General features: G+C 36.1%; 1 protein-coding gene across 2 annotated transcripts; it reads right to left on the bottom strand.

Moving 5' to 3' along the window:
* Positions 1–1,200: 1,200 nt before the first annotated feature.
* Positions 1,201–13,506, bottom strand: racgap1 (Rac GTPase activating protein 1). Of its 2 annotated transcripts, none has more exons than XM_023337632.1 (17): positions 13,354–13,506; positions 12,879–12,984; positions 12,600–12,802; positions 12,371–12,510; positions 11,380–11,449; positions 11,237–11,290; positions 11,064–11,141; positions 10,784–10,901; positions 9,634–9,776; positions 9,302–9,466; positions 9,124–9,219; positions 7,487–7,685; positions 7,023–7,128; positions 6,624–6,756; positions 3,563–3,689; positions 2,249–2,348; positions 1,201–2,118 (listed from the first exon to the last, which is right to left on the bottom strand). In XM_023337632.1, exons 2-17 carry the CDS (start codon positions 12,961–12,963, stop codon positions 2,043–2,045), a joined length of 1,893 nt encoding a protein of 630 aa, XP_023193400.1. In that variant the 5' UTR covers positions 12,964–12,984; positions 13,354–13,506; the 3' UTR covers positions 1,201–2,042. The 2 variants fall into 2 exon arrangements, with proteins under 2 accessions (XP_023193400.1, XP_023193337.1); XM_023337569.1 differs by having other exon boundaries at positions 1,202–2,118; positions 13,364–13,506.
* Positions 13,507–17,038: the final 3,532 nt, after the last annotated feature.

Below are 17,038 nucleotides of genomic sequence, written 5' to 3'. Positions count from 1 at the left end.
AATAATCATGTATTTAAAGTGAAAATGGTTAATGATGTGTCCATTTTGTGTCAAGAGAGAAAAAAGGGGTTTTCTTCAAGAATGTTTAAGTTTGATTTAGTTAATGAGATTTACATTTAAAGCTGAATTTAAAAACAGATCAGACTTTCAGACTTAAATACTAAAATAAAGGGTTTGTACACTTCTCACAGTAAAATTCAAGCACTTTTCAAACTTTTTCTGCACCACACAGGAGTTAAAAACAATACAAGTAAAATGAAAAAAATGGCTTCAATTCACAATTACACAATATTACTGTTATTCGTGTCTTATCGTATTTTAGATTCAATAGCAGGGACGAGGTAGGTTTTGAAATGTTTATGCACCTGACAAAAGACAAATTTAACAAAACTTCCAATTAAATAACTTGACATGTAAAACACAACCATTATTTCCATTACACCAATGGTCCCCAACCGTTTTACCACCACGGCAATTTTACTGCGGCCCCCTCCCCGCCCGATTGTCGCTTGTGATAATTGTAACCGATCCTCCTGTACTGTGAGGTGTCACGATGACTGGTCGGGTCCAGTCGGTAGAACGTTGGGACCGCTCCGATCTAAAGTCGGGCATATTCATCATTGTCTGGGCTCAATGTTGGCTCGCAAGATGTAACCGAGATAATCCGGTTAAAGTATTTTCAAAATCAAAGATCCTTCAGACTCGGATATACATTAAACGGAAATAATTATTTCTTCCGCGGCCGTTACCAATTGGTCCACGGACCGGCACCGGTCCGCAGCACGGGGGTTGGGGACGACTGCATTACACAGATCAACAAGTCATTCAGAAATCAAGAATAATGAATATTCATTGCACTAACACAAATCGTGTTAAGAATCTTCCGCCTCAAATAAAATGCTTAAACTCAAAACACAAAGAAAATGTTAAAAAAGAAAAGGTTCTCGCTAAGTTTTCTGGAAATTAGTAACTAGAAATAATTTTGTAATTCTAGCTAACCAAAAGTAAGAAAAGCTTAGTCTGATTTAACTTCAGACTGAGAAAAAACAACTTTTATTAGGTGTATGAAAATACCTGGTTTCAACTGTATATATAACTTTATATACCAAATTAGGGTTTTAATCCACACTTTATTACAAAACTGTGCAGTTAGAATATCAAGCACTTTTAGAATTTATACAGAAATCAGCACTTTCCAAACCTTGAAAACACCTAATTAAAATTCAAGCATTTTCAAGGATTTCAAGCACCCATACAAGCCCTGTGAATATAGAAGTTGCATCAGTGAAGACAGGAGACAATTGTAGGCATTAGAAATGTATTTTATAAAGTACAACAATAACACTTTTGTACAAAATGTGTTAGTATCTGACCAAATAATGCCACAGTTGCTAAACTGGCTTATAAAATTATTGCTTTACACAGATAGCGGAGTGTAAATTTTACAAAGAGGAGCGAAATAATCAGGCAGGTAAACCTGCTATGATCATTGGCAGTGCAACTTTGATATATTTTTGTTTTTCCTCAAGATGGAGAAAATAAAAAAGGAGCAAAAAAACACAAACATTACTGGTCCAATTATTAATTTACCAACAAAATCTTGTCTATGAAAAAGCTCTGCCTTGTAACGATAATCTGAAGCTAAGAATAACATGGATTAAATGCTCCTACACATTTAGATTACAAACCACTGAGCAGTGAAGAAATTCACCACAAAAAGAAAACAAAGGAAATGAAACAGGAATGTTAAACTAAAAGCTCACACATCAAAATAAGCACATCTAATTACACGCAAAAATGAAATGCCTTCAGCTTCTGAACTGAAGAACTTTTAAAACAATAAAAGCTGCATAAAACAGTTTATCTGTAAAGAAATGTCTCAGAACAATTCTCCATTTTTCTAATGATCTGAATTTAGTATAAGCAACAAAAAGCGATGCCTACCATTTGGTTAAAATAATGTTTTATAAACACATTACATCGGCACTCGTCTTTTTATATATAGTTCAGTATAGATGGAGATTAGTCTGAGATATGCTAGATTATTTGAGAAGTGGAGAAGAGAAGAACTTCCCTTGATGAGTAAATCCAACGGCCGATTTACTCTTGCTCCCAAATCTGAAAACAAACAGTTCACATGTTGAAAACCGTCATTAATTGTGAGTCGTGGGAAATAATGACCCATATTTAATTCATGAATTGAAAACAACATTTCATGGTAGATGTGAAAAAGTTTCAGTTTATTTACCTGGGTGTCAGAGTGGACTTCATTCGCTGAGACAGGGAGCTGGAGGACGGCGTTTTGTTTAGTTGGTGTTCTGGTGTGGTTAGCGGTCCAAGTATGCTCACTGCAAAGACGGGTGAAATAGGTTTAGGCTACTATAGGACTCCATGAGACGCCCAGAAACTAATATGTGGTAAATCGTACATTCCTTGTAAAAGATTCTTAAATTATTAAGACAAAAATGAGCAGTGTACATTAAAATTGCAGCTTTTAAGCCAGTAGCGCTTTTCACTTAATTCCTCCTGTCATTATATAATAAATGAACCACATTTAATGAAAAGCTGATTAGTCACACAAGCCACAGTCCACACTGATTACTGTCAAACTTACAAAGTCATGTATTTGACACTGATCAGTCTGACAAATACTACAAAGCCATTCTAAGACCCCTAAACACAAATTTAAAAAATTAATTAAGAAATATGGCAGGGAATTTTTCCAGGAGTTTTCAGCCTTTCAAAAATCACTGGCAGAGCAAATCAATTCACCGCATAAAGTGGATTTTGTTCCCACACGAACTCTATTTGGTCCGTTTCTCTTTCCCATTCTGGTATGACCCCGCCATCTTTATTCCTGTATCAACTGGATCCACTTAAAGATGACAAACAGCACCCTCTGCTGAATGGCGGCCAAACTACAACACTAAAAGAAGGTTTAAACCAGAGGTTCCCAAAGTGGGTCCTCAAGGGTCGGCATCCTGCATGTTTTAGTTCTCTCCCTGGTTTAACGCACCTGGATCAAATGATGGCTCGTTAGAAGGCCTAAGAAGAACATTGACCTCCTGAAAAGGTTGTTGGTACCACCAGGGAGAGAACTAAACCATGCAGTTTGGGCACCTCTGGTTTAAACGGACGTTATTAAGTTAGCCAACTGGAACTAATTTTAATCAAACAATTAATCAAAGAAAATTTTTCCAAGTACATAGTAGAATAGTTTTAAAAAAAACAAAAACAGGCTTTTATGATGGCAAAACTGAAACATGAGTATTAAAATCTCTCCTCAAGAATGTAGAAGATTCATTGCTAATAGTTGCAAACTTCTGATGATGGTACAATCGCCTTGTAGGTCGAGGAGCCAATTATATTTTCCACACAGGATCCATGTTGCTTAAGACAGCCTTTCCCCCTTAATATATAAAATTTTATAAGTGCAATTTGTTTATACTCAGATTTTATCTACCTAAATAAAATGCGTTTAATGGTCTGAAACATTAGAAATTAAAAAAGCAGAACTCATCTAAGGCAGTAGTCCTGCAGTAACAGAAAATCAGAGCCATACTTCTCTCAGGGGTGGCGTAGCAGTTTGCGTTCTCGATGATCAAATGATTCAGGTTGGGCTGCACATTTTCAGCCATCACATACTGACTCCAGTAATCCACCGGCAGAGACAGCAGGCGCTCCACCACCTGAACAGAAAATGGAATAATTAGTTATTTTAGCAGATCGCCTCGTTTTATTGCACCAGCGCTGCACTGATTTAGCTCGCCGTTAGCAAGACAGAGGGAATTAATAACAAAGGCCTCAGTGGGACTGTAATGGCTTCTTGGAGAGTAAAATTACACGGCTTACGGTTTGGGTGGGAGGCGATTATTGTGAGGAGGGGGGAAGTTCACTCCACAGAGGGATTCTCGTCGACAATAAATACGGTCTGACTGCTTTGGAGATCAAAAATAAATACAGAACACCAATGGATCTTTCATCTTTTTTTATTGGAAATGATCATTCCAAACTTTCAATTATCTGGTTTTACTCTTGTACTTTCATTTGCTCTTTTTTTTTCTCCTTGAGATTAAAATAATTCAAATGGCTGAACAGAAGGCTGGGGTACTTTCACTGAGGTAGAAACATAACACACTCAGGTCTTGCCGCAAAAAAGGTTTGCTATTTTTATAAACAAGGTTAAGTTTTTGTTTTTTTTATTAAATAAAATCAAATTACTGTTTTAAAGTAATTGAATTATATAATTAGTTAAAATATTGAACTAATTGTATAATTAGTTAAATAATTTAATCACATTAAATTATGCAATTGTCCATGCAATTGTTGAGATCAATAAGGTTTGCAGGTGGCTTTTTATTGACTGTTACGGGCAAGTGTAATAATGGAAAGTTGAGTGGAAGGAAAAAAGTTTGGTAGAAAATTCTACAAAAACAGAAGGTACGAGTAAGCCTGTCACTAAGCAAAGTATTAAACGATGTATTATATAAATGAGCTCGATAATTTCCATTCCAATGATTAAGATTTTTTGAAGGAGAATTTTGTTTAGAGACTTTTTATTTTGATTTCCATTTCATTTATTGTTTTTGATTGCTGTGTTTTGTCTTGGATATTTAAAATGTCCAGATTCAGTGTTATGTTCTTTACAAAATTAACTTTGCATTATTACGCCATTACCAGTGGTCTCAAAAACAATATTATCATTTATCGCAATAATTACTAAGAATTTATCGTCCAGCGATAATCATGACAGGACTAAATCCACATATCTACAGAAGCTTTTGCATCTAAATTTAAAATAATCTGCCGCATCAGGCTAGATGTTGGTGTAAAGCACTTTAGCTTGTTTGTTACTTAATAATAAAAATTTAACTGGTGAAATAAAGACGAGGGAATGCCTTCAGTGAAAAAATGATAAAATCCACTGGGGTATAGCTGCTAAAAAAATAAAAAATAAACGCTTGCTTCCCTCGGGCAACTTGCATAGTTTATTGATGTCTGCAGCAAGAGGAATTTCAATGAGACAACTTTATCACGCAGACGTGTGCGCTTGGGTAAAACTGTCTCAGTCGTAATTGTAAATATGACAACGAGTAATAGGAGGTTTAAAACAGGAGATCTAGAGCTGACAAGATTAATGCTTTTGTTGCTAATTTAAATTACTCATCTCAGTGTTTCTGGCATATCTACAGCTGCCAGCGTCTGGGTGGGAACAGTCCATCACACGGTTCCTGCAGCTTCTTCATTTCAATATTTTTATGCTTTTACAAGTTTAGTTCATCCACCTTTTGGTAAAAAGTTAATTTTTCAACATTAGATTTTACATGCGCTGTTTATTTCAAGTACATGTTTGTATAGTGTGCAACAAAGTATGTGAAAAAGCAAAACGCACAAAAAAATACCTCACATTTTCAAATATATTATTGATGCTCTCAAAAGGTGGAGAAAACAGTAAAAGGTAATTTTGACAACTCAGACAGTTCTTGAACGATACAACGGTCTGTTCAAGCCCAAAGCTTAAACAGATGCACATATTTTATGGTCGCTTACGAGAAATGGAATATATTGCAGTCGAAAAATATTCCTGCTAAATTCAATAAAGCTATCCCATCTCCAAGTCTTTTATATTCAAAGTTTTTTTTCCATTTGTTATTGAAAATGTAAATTTTCTTTTACAAGAATAAAGTGTGGACATTATTTATTAATTTTTTAACTTGAAAGCCTGTACAAGCAATGTCTTAAATATAAGCACCACTTGTTGTTCTCCAACATTTCCAATAAAGACATTTTAATGTAACAGGGTTTATGCAGGTTTTACCAACTCTAATTTAAGACTTTAAGACCCTCATGGATAAAATTTAAGACCTACGTCACGACAGATGTACAAAAGAAATGCAGGGGGCCAAAACTGTGAAATTGCTTCTTGGATTCAGCTTTGTAAATTCTCACATGGCATATTATGGCTTTCTAGCTAGCGAACAAGTATTAGCATCTTGTTACTGCTAGGCTTAACCGCCTTCAGTCACAGAGTGCAGTGAGTGAAAATGTCTGCACATAACTAAAACATTTGCCTGATAGAAAAGACCTCCAGAAAAAAAAAACCCTAGACAGAAGATGAGATTAAATAGTCTTGCTAAAACAAAATTTAAGACCTATGATTAAGGCTAGCCACCGTTTTCTCTAATGTATTTAAGACACTTTAAGACCTTAATTTTAGATACATGAATCAAAAACTTTTTAACGATATGCAGACACACTGTGTAAAGGTTTAAGATGTATCTATCCACAGGGTTTACCCCAGTGTATTATAAGCCTGGCCGGCCACCAGGCAAGCATTGTAATTTTTTTTGAAGTTTTTTTTTATGTTTGGATTTAAGACTTTATAGTTGGTATTAATCTTCCAACTATAAACTATTAATTTTCCAATAACACATAATTATCAAGTGATATCTTAAAATTTCATGTCAACATGAAACATTTAACTCAAAAGCACAATGGGCCGCTGGATGAACGACTGCCCTAGCGCCCAATCACCAGGCTTAGCAAGTTTTCTGGGGGAAACCTTGCTTTGCATCTTTGTGTAGGTAAAAAAATTTAAAGTAAGATGGACTGCTTGGACCTACCATTGGTTGGCGTTTGGTATCCTGCAGGATGGTCATTGGTTCTGGGTTGGGAACAGCATGACCAACGATGGTTGGACCGAAAACCCGGGCCAGGTTGCTGATGTCCATCTTCGTGTCCAAACTGTCAGCAACTCTGCAAGATTTCATTGGACCAATTAAGGTCTCTGATACTCATAAAATTTTATTCCCCTCAGCAGTCGCAGATTCATCAAATGTTTAGCTAGTCTGTGGCAACTAAAAAAAAAAAAGTAAGAGTTGAAAATCAAATATTTAGTTTAAGTTTTCATAAACTTTTTAATCGATATCGATTTTTAAACCATGCAAAGGCTTCCTAAAAGAATAAAACCTTCTCTAAATGTTAAATTCCACATATTAGAAGGAGTATTTTTCACTCCTGACCTTTTGAGATGAAGAATCATGAAAGCCAGCGTGTCTCTGTTGGCCTGCGGCAGGTCGCTGATGGTTTGGTACATCAGAGCTACGCTGTTGTCCTCGTCTGAAACCTCTGTGGGACGACAATGAGCAACTTTCTCAAGTGAAACAAGGCAAAGTGTGCAATTTCCATTGCAACTTGGAAAAAACAACAACAAAAAACTTCAGCAACAAACAAGCACTCAGAGTGGAACCCTGGGAAAAAGATCAATATTTTCTCAAGAGGTTTCTTTCACGTCGCTTAAATTGAACACATAAAACAAAAAGCAATCAGGAGTTCTTATAAGCCTACATTTAACGGCTGTGTTAAGTATATTTCTGAACTCTGATGTGGTTTTGCTGCAACTGTTGTCTCAAGAACAGCTGCAAATAATTTTTATATATGTATAGCGACATTTTGCCATCAGACCAGTCACATTAAACTAACGTACCAGCTGCGTCCATGAAGGCCCGGTTGAGGCGGAAAGTGAGCAGAGGCTCCTTCAGGTTCCTCAGGAAGTCCTTGAGGAGGCCGGTGATCGCGTGGATGTCGTCCACCTTGCTGAGCACAGGAACGGTTTTGCTGCGGAGGAACTTCTCCTTCAGATCCTTCACTGTGCGATCAGCGCCAGACAGACGATAAAGGCCAGCCTGAAAGGGGGAAGTCATCAAACATACACTGTTAGGGCTTCCCTAAAGATGCATTTATATTATAAAGTACTAAAAAAAGAAAAACAAAATAATACACAGATCAGCAATGGCAAAATCCAAAGTATACGTCTGAAATAAGATTTTACTGTACAAAGATGATATGTGACGGCGGTACAAAGTGCTCTGCAAAACTACTCAGACTTGTTGGAAGTTTTCCACATTTTTGTGACATTAGAACAAAAACCTGAACGTTCTTGGTTCAGAAAAAACATTAAAAGGTTCATATTGTACTGGGATTTTATGTGATAAACCAAGAGTCTGCAACCTTGGCAGTCCAAAAAGCCATTTTTGCCCTCCGTCCGGCAAAACAAATCTCAGAGCCACAAATATGGAATCTTTTACAAAAAGCACCAAATTTAGTAAGAAATAAATACAAAAAGGGGATAAATACATTTTCTTTTGTGTGATGTTATTTCAGGAAATAACCTAGAAAAAAAACGTTTCAAACCAAAAGACTAAAAAATTTGATCTGAAACATCTTTTGTTGTGAAAATTCAATGCAATTATTCCATGACAAATTATTATTGTTATTACAGCTGCACTTAAAAACATTGGTCAGTTCCATTTGTATTTTTTAGGCAACGGCATTAAGAGCCACTGTGAAAGATTAAAAGAGCCACTTGTGGCTCTAGAGCCTCAGGTTGCCGACCAACAAAAAGAAGGAAAACAGATTTACAATTTAAAAAAAATCTGAAAAGTTTTCCATGAATCTGTGTTCAGAGTAGAGCAAGGCAACATGCACGAAAAGGTCATCACAATATTTTTCCCCGTCTTGAATAGTTTTTAGAATTATCACGATATATTTTCATTTCAGAAGTCTACTTTCAAACAAAGAACAGTAGAAATAAAACTTTAACTGGTGAGATTTACTTTCAAAAAAAATTGCCACAAACTGATAGTTTGCAGAACTTTAAATTGATCAATAATCACAATCTCTATTGTATGACTTATTAAATTTTAAAGTTTGTATTCATCACTGTTACTGACATTTTCTGTTTCGTAATAAATTATTCAAAACTTTTGTTTTTGCCAGCTCTAGATGCTTCACCGAGTCAACACTTTGTAAAACCATCTTTAGCTGTGATTACAGCTGCAAACATTTAGCTCAATGTACTTTCTTTCAAAATAAAGCTCAATTTATTTCAATTTGAAACTGTAATGTGACAAAATAGTCAATGTTAGCAAGTTATTCATCTTGTAATATTATTTTAATGCATTTACCAAACACAACCAAGTATGATTTAAAGTTATTCCCACAAAAGCAGAATGTCAAAACTAGAGTTAAAACTCTCGTCTTAGAAAGGCATTAACTGCAGAAATGTGAGGTTTTTAATGTTCTTTATAATTTGGCATTAAATCAGAGTGCTGCGCCACTCACCTCGTGCAAACCCCTTTGTTCAATCTCACTCACACAGTGAACCACGAGGGGAGGAATCATGGGCGCCGTGTCAGGAACGTAGTCTGAAAGGACGCCCTGAGGAGGAAAACAAACAGGAAACCTGGTCAAACTGAGGCTGAGCATCAGGTGAAACGCTGATAAAGACGTCATCACATGCCTCTCCAATTTTGACGGGTGTGCCTCCCAGGTTGGGGATGCACGGCAGCGGGCATCGTTCGCGACACTCGGGGTGCGAGACCACCCTACAGTCACGACACTTTAGTGAAATCTTGCCAAACTTGATCCTTTTTCCACACGGCACACAGGATTCAGGTTTGATTACCTGCAAGAGGCAGCTGTTAACTGAAATGCATATCTCAGAAATGCCAGAATCTATAGACTGAGGAATTAATCCTAATATTTAAGATAAAAATAATCAAAACCAAGCTTAAAATCTATAAAATATCATATTGTCACTGCTCTAATTTTGAACAACAATGATAAACTTACAGTTTTGGAGACAAACTCGTGCAGACGGACGCCTCCTTTGCTTTGTGGAGTGCTGGGCTCAGCTTTATTCTCTCCCTCAGGATGTTCAGGGGCCTTAAAAACATTCTCACACTTGACAGCTTCAGAGTCCCACTCCATGACAGCTGAACAGGAGAGATTTAATAAACATCCACATATCAGAGAAATGATCCAGAAAACACAATAAAAAATTATTTTCTTTGAACTGTGGTAGAAATTTGGTGCTTATATTTCAACTTCTGACTGTTAATTTCACATATCAGAGGGAGTATAATATGTTCTTGATACTACAATCAAGAAATCCTATGACCAATATGTTTTCCTAAAACAAATAAATCACACCAGAAAACATTTTCCAAATACAAGAAGTGTAAAATTAGATAAATTTCAGTAAATCTTTTAAGTGTAATCTCCAGTGTTTGTTTAAAATTATTCTAATTATGTCACATCCCCCCTAAATTGACAAGCATTTCTGTAACATTTGGCAAAAAAAACCTTTAGATTTAAAGTAAATGTTTGAAGTTTTTTATATATATTTATTTTTGTTAATGTCATAAGTTTAAAGCACTCAATGGCCACAATTTATTTATTTTTTTCAGTTAAAAATGCAAGATAATTTTATTCTGAGTTCTTTTATTTACCTGCACAAACACAAATTAACATGTTCTTCATTAAAAAGGTCTAAAAAAGGGTCTCAAAGTTGTACAGTTTCCTAAATTGTTGGTCAAGATATCAATTTTAGTTTAACAAAAATGAGAACTGTCTTTGAAAACCGTCAACTGTACTGCCTTTAGGTTTATGTTTGAGTAAAGAGTCACTGGAGATTATGACATAAAAAACCTTGGCTAATAAAATTAAAATACTTCTTTTGTACCTAAACTTTCCTATTAACAGACGTACTGTATATTTATCATTGAAAATTTAATACAAATCAAAAAGTCTCCAAACTGCATCCAAGGGCCACAAAAGACCTCCGGGCCCCACTTTGGACACCACTGCTCTAATGGGTTTAGCACATCAAAATGGGAAAACCAACTAGGATAAATTCATCTAATCTTCAGCTGCTTATTTTAATAATTAATAAAGACATCATGAACAGAGGTTAACTCTACGTAGACGCAGTATATCCTACCAGTCTTTCTCCTGCTGCGAGTCCAGTAAGGAACCGTCTCTATGGTAGAAATGGCCTCAACAGGTCCTCCATTCGCAGGCACAGTCACTGTCGTCTTTGTCACAAGCGTCTCACTTCCCTGTCGCATCAATGCACACATTCGGTAAAACTAAATACAAAACTAAATCAGGCAAAGATTTGGCTGTAAGACCCCTCTGCATGCTAAGTAAAAGAATAAAACACTGAGATGTGAATGATTGTAACCCAATGGTGACATCCTGCAGAAAATGTCAATGTTTACCCTTTCTGAAGTTCTGCCTGTCGATCGTGATCTTTTAGTAGCACTTGGAGGACCATCAATGAGATTTCTTGAGGAGCGCTGAAATCAGGGCACAAAGTATGACACCTGTCATTTTTAACCACACATTTTCATTCATTACTCTCTTCCTAATAGTGAACGAATGCACAGCGTACCCTCTTTTCTCGCTTCTTGAGTCGTACCGTCCTGATGTTGGACGAATCCCAATCCTGTAAGACATATTAAGTCACATACTCATCCAAAACAGGCCATTATGAAGAAAATCGGAGATGATGCTGGGAAAAATCAGAGTACTTACAAGGGAGTCGTCGGTTTTGTCATAGCTTATATCTGACAAGATGGAGGCAGACTCATCTATTGTCAACAATCTGTAGAAAGAAACAAGAAAAACTTGTTTGGTAAATAAAATACCACAACATCCATGTCTCATGCAATAACCTGGGATTCCTCAGAATCCCAGGAAAATACTTGTTTTGCACCTAAAATTTCTATTAACAAATATACATTTATCATTGAAAATGTCATACAAATCAAAAAGTCTCCAAACTTACCATCCTGATGTTGGACATTAAGACTTAATGTCCAATTGATACCAATTGACACCAACTGGTATCAATTGATACCAATTAGTATCAATTGAAGTTGACTGCAAGGGTGAATTAGGAATGTGTGTTTTTGACTCTAGCAATATGACTGAATTGAACAGAAATAGTCTTTGTTGCCCCACAGAAGGGAATTTCAGGTGTAGCATAAAATGTAGATGTATAAACAAAAACATTCAAAGTGTTTAAGAAAACATTAAAAATAAGATTAAGAACAACAATAATAGTAATATTAAATATTGGATACGATTATATAAAAATACTGCACAATTCTTAAAAATAGAAACGTACGAGCAATAAACTTTAAATTCTAACAAACATTTAACAGCAGAACTGGAAGACATTTTAAATATCTAAAATATATAAAACAACAGAAATAACAAATAAAATGAACTTTGAAGTCTTTCTAAGCAAAATCGCCCTTCAAAAAAAAGGACGACTTGAGACCAAAGCATCTTCTTCTATCATCCAGTTTTTGGTAGAAAGAAAGAGAGAAAAGAGAAAAATAATAAACCATGCAAATTTAAATTATTGAACTTAATTGATTTATTGCTTATTATGACATGCTTAAATAGAATCATCATTGGCCATCCAGTTGAATTATTTTCATATATAAAAAAGAAAACCAAAACCAAACTGGTACTAAAACTGCAGGTTAGAAAGTGACAGTATATAACATCTTTATACCTCCGATTGGTAGTCTGGTTGTTTGTTTGGCAGTTTGTATTGAGGAAGGCCAGAGCAGAGCGTTGTTCAGCACTCAGCTGGATGCTGTTGGTGGATCCCTCACTCATTAAAAGGTCCCGGATCAACTGAATCTGACGGTCCTGTACATTCAAAACGCAAGTGGAGAAAAAATTAAGAGCTGCTTGAAGGTAAACCCTACAACAAAAACTTTGCATTTAAGAAACCATACCAGCGTCTCGCAGTCGGCCTCTGCCTTTTGTCTGCGCCGGATCTCCACGTCCACTTGGTTGCGGGCGTGTTTCAGCTTCACATCCAAGGCTCCTCTCTCCATCTCTGCTTTTCTCAGCATATCCTTGCAAGATCCCAGTTCATCCAGAGACCTTGCCCATCTGCGGCGGCAGTCCTCAAAGTTCTGCAGCATCTGAATGAAACCTTTGAGCGAGAGTCCAAATTGTTATTACAATTTACATGCCAGATTAAATCATAGAATCTGACACGAACTACTTACTGGGCTCAATATTCTCATTCATAAGGTCAACATGAGTCCTCAGATTGTCATATAGGCTCTGGAGGTTCAGGATTGTAGTCTCCATGGTGTCCAACAATTCAAATACCTATAGGAAAAGAATTACACACACACACAACTTAATGATTCTTTAATTTAACAGACTGTTCAATTTGTGTTGATCTAGAAACTTCCGACTCGTTTTGAAGTAAGCTGCGGCTTTCAAAGAAATAGTTACTCTAAATACATTTTACAGTGAGGCAAGTTAACTTATTAAATTAAACAACACTCTTATATAGCGCTTTTCAATCCCCCAATGCTTCTCAATGACGCAAGTTACCCTTTTTCTTTCTAGCTTTAGCTAGCAAGGTTTCACAATAACGTTACTCGTTCACCGATTAATGTAGGTTAACAAAACAAAACAGCAGCTAAGCTAACTTTGTCTGTCTTCCTATTTGCACCCACTGGGTACACTTACAGTTAGCTACCTGTTTGGAGAAAATCTGTACAGTAAACGCTTCCGGAGAGTTCTTTAATTTAGCAGTTTGTTCTCATTTTCTCTTCGCAGCGGTCACCGTCTTTGTCCACATCCTTGTTCAGCCGTACCTACTATGAGCGGGTTTCTTTTCAAACTTCGCCGCTAGCCAATGAATGCGCTCTGCGTGGGTGTCAAAGTGATCTGCAGTTACGACTTCCGTATACTTCTTTTCAAAATAAAATCAACGTAACTGTCCCTTCTCCACTTATCTCACAAAACCAAAGCGTAAAACAACAAAAAAATATCTGTACAAATGATAGCTTAATATGAAAATTTAATGGACTGACTGCACACCTAATAAATGCGTATGATAAAGAAATAAAGTGTGAAAGTGAAAATGAAAATACGACACTTCCGGTCAGTTATTTTAAAGCCTAACGGTCATTGACATATTGGAACTTGCGGAAGCAGAGCTGTTTTTATTTTCTTTTAAGATATAAGTGGTATAACAACTACAATTCCTCTTTCTCTAAAATTCTACATATATAAAAATAAAATAATGTGACGCTGTAAATTTACCACGGCAGTATTAGAGTTCCAAGTCAGGGGTAAAAAATAAAGTACACCAGATAATCAAATCAAATTTTATTTGTATAACACATTTCAGCAGCAAGGCATTTCAAAGTGCTTTACATCATATCAAATACAGAAACACAATGCAACATAGAATCAACAATCAAAACACGACATTAAGTCAAGTTCCATCATTAAATTTGTTATTGATTATGTTTCAAATACAATCCTAATCAGGTGGGTTTTTAGTCGAGATTTAAAGGGAGTCAGTGTTTCAGCTGTTTTACAGTTTTCTAGAAGTTTGTTCCAAATTTGTGGTGCATAGATGCTGAATGCTGCTTCTCCTCGTTTCGTTCTGGTTCTGGGGATGCAGAGCAGACCAGAACCTGAAGACCTGAGAGGTCTGGAAGGTTGATACAACAACAGCAGATATTTGATGTATTGTGGTGCTGAGCCGTTCAGTGATCTATAAACTAACATCAGTATTTTAAGTCTATTCTTTGAGCTATAGCGTGCCAGTGTAGGGACTTTAAAACTGGTGTTATGTGCTCTATCTTGCTGGTTTTAGCGAGAATGTGCTTTGTAAAAACAGAATATTCTCTGTTGTTGTTTTAGTAAAAATCAAATTAATAGGCCTATAGCATATATAGCAAAACAAGTATAACCCTTCTGCTGAATTGAAGGACTGTTACAAGTCAGACTACTGAAAATGCTAAGTTAAAATGCAAATGTTGAACAAATGGAATATCTATAAAAAGTAGCATTTTATGTGGTTTGGGTAAATTTTTTCACAAGTTTCAGTGTTCTTAATTAACTTCCAGTACATTTTTGTTCGTTTTTTTTGTATTTTACATCTTACCACTTAGAAAGATCCTGGTATCTTACTGTCTAATAACCCATTCTCCAAATCTCCTGCAATTAGCCGCGGGATCCCACAGGGGTTTGTGTGGGGCCCGCTTGGCAGTTTCAGGTCAGATGTTTTACTTTACTTTTTTTTTATCTTTTGGGGTTTCTTATTTGATTACTTGCAACTGTATGAGCTATTAATATTTCTAAAATGTGTTTGACACAATTGGACTACTAGCTAACTGACTACTGTCATCATAATGGCACCATCTATTTCCAGGAAAGCATTTTAGATTGATTTTTTTTTTTTAATCAAAATGTATACCTTTTTGTCTAAGTTGTATAAGATTTGAATCATCAAGATTTCTATACATTGCATCTTAATTGTTTTTCATTCTACATTATTTTATGTTTATTCTAAAAAAATGAGAAAGTGGCTGCACAGTGGCGCAGTTGGTAGCACTGTTGTCTTGCAGCAAGAAGGTCCTGGGTACGTTTCCCAGCCCGGGGTCTTTCTGCACGGAGTTTGCATGTTCTCCCTGTGCATGCGTGGGTTCTCTCCGGGTACTCCGGCTTCCTCCCACAGTCCAAAAACATGACTGTCAGGTTAATTGGTCTCTCTAATTTCTCCCTAGGTGTGAGTGTGTGTGTGTGTGTATGGTTGTCTGTCTCTGTGTTGACCTGCGACAGACTGGCGACCTGTCCAGGGTGACTCTGCCTCTTGCCCAGAATGTTAGCTGGAGATAGGCACCAGCACCCCTGCCTACCCCACTAGGGATAAGGGTGTACAGAAAATGGATGGATGGGTGGTTGTTCCACTATGATGCATTTAATCTGTCTTTGGAATCTGAATTTTCTTTTAAATTTATATGAATATAATATAACAACAGTTGGTTATATAAACTTACCGCACAGGAAGGTGAAAGACTGAGGTCAGTTTCATGAAATTGCAAAAGTAAGAGTTACAATAAAAGGCTGTAAATTAATTGAGTCTTTGTCAAGTTACCTTGCTAACCCTGATAGATTCAGTACTTTCTTTCCTTTAGTGTGTGACCATCAGATTCAAGTCACTGTCACAGCTAACATAGAGTGCAGAGTAAATGATAGGAAAAGACACAAGGAAAGGATTTTATGTGGGATTCAAGTTTCAAAGTCACTGTATTGTACAGCACTGTGTTCAGGTTTGAGTTTGTCTTCATTTATTCAAGACCATGTGCAGGAACATTATTCTCACAAGAGAGAATATGCCCCGCATCAGATATTGCCCCTGGCTAATTTCCATATGTTGCCCCTGAGGCTAAAACTGCTTCTAAAATACAGATGCAACATACAGAGATGCAGAGTTAAGCCACAGTACTCCCTCACTCAGTTAACACGCACAGGACAAAACTCATCTCACACAGTTCCTCGTCCTAATTCAGTTTTTCAACACATCCTGTCGGGATAAATTAAAAAATCCAATCATCTCCATTGGTGCAGTCAGATATTCAGTCTTTAATGTCAGCAAGCTTCAATCATGCAGATTTACACAGAAATTAATGATGAAAGAGTAATTTTCATGAGTATGTTAAACATCATTATACTTCTATCTAGGTCAGCTTACATCAGTGTTTGAAATACAAACTAAGATGCATCCAAGATGAGGCCACCTAAGTTACCAACACAATGCATTATAAACACACAACAAACTCAGTACAAAATGCACACATTTGAAAATTAGACCGCAATTAACTAATATCTGCTCATAAATGTTGATAAAATGGGTTATCATTGATACGTTTTTAAACTTTGTAGAAAAAGAAAATGGAAGTCCTGAGATGTTTTCTTACAGGAAGCCTGTTCCATTTCTGAATGGGCCCCACCTTAGCACTCAGACAGCAATAAAAAAAGGATAAATAATAAGAATGAGCCTTGTGATTAAATCTATTTTACCTTTTCCACATCCACAAACTTCAATGTATGGAATCAGGACTGTATATGATAGACCAAACCTAAAGTCCATCTCCTTTTACTGTGATACTCTAAATTAAATCCAAGTGCATTAGTGAGGAAACAGCAGTTGAAAACAGATTATAGGCCTAAATTTTAGAATTTGCAAACTTTTTTATTGTATATTTTAAATTTTACCTTAATCTTAATTCTGTTATTTTTATTTAGATAGTACAATTTTGCTATCTTATCATTCTATTTAATATTTAAATATTCCATAGAAATAATATCTAGCATAGCATTTCACATGACACTGTTCAGTCCACGATTTGAAAAG

Source organism: Xiphophorus maculatus, chromosome 1 (assembly GCF_002775205.1).
Source record: "Xiphophorus maculatus strain JP 163 A chromosome 1, X_maculatus-5.0-male, whole genome shotgun sequence".
In the NCBI taxonomy this organism is placed as follows: Eukaryota; Metazoa; Chordata; class Actinopteri; order Cyprinodontiformes; family Poeciliidae; genus Xiphophorus; species Xiphophorus maculatus.
The sequence above is the reverse complement of the archived record's forward strand: the minus strand, read 5'-3'. Positions and strand labels throughout refer to the sequence as shown.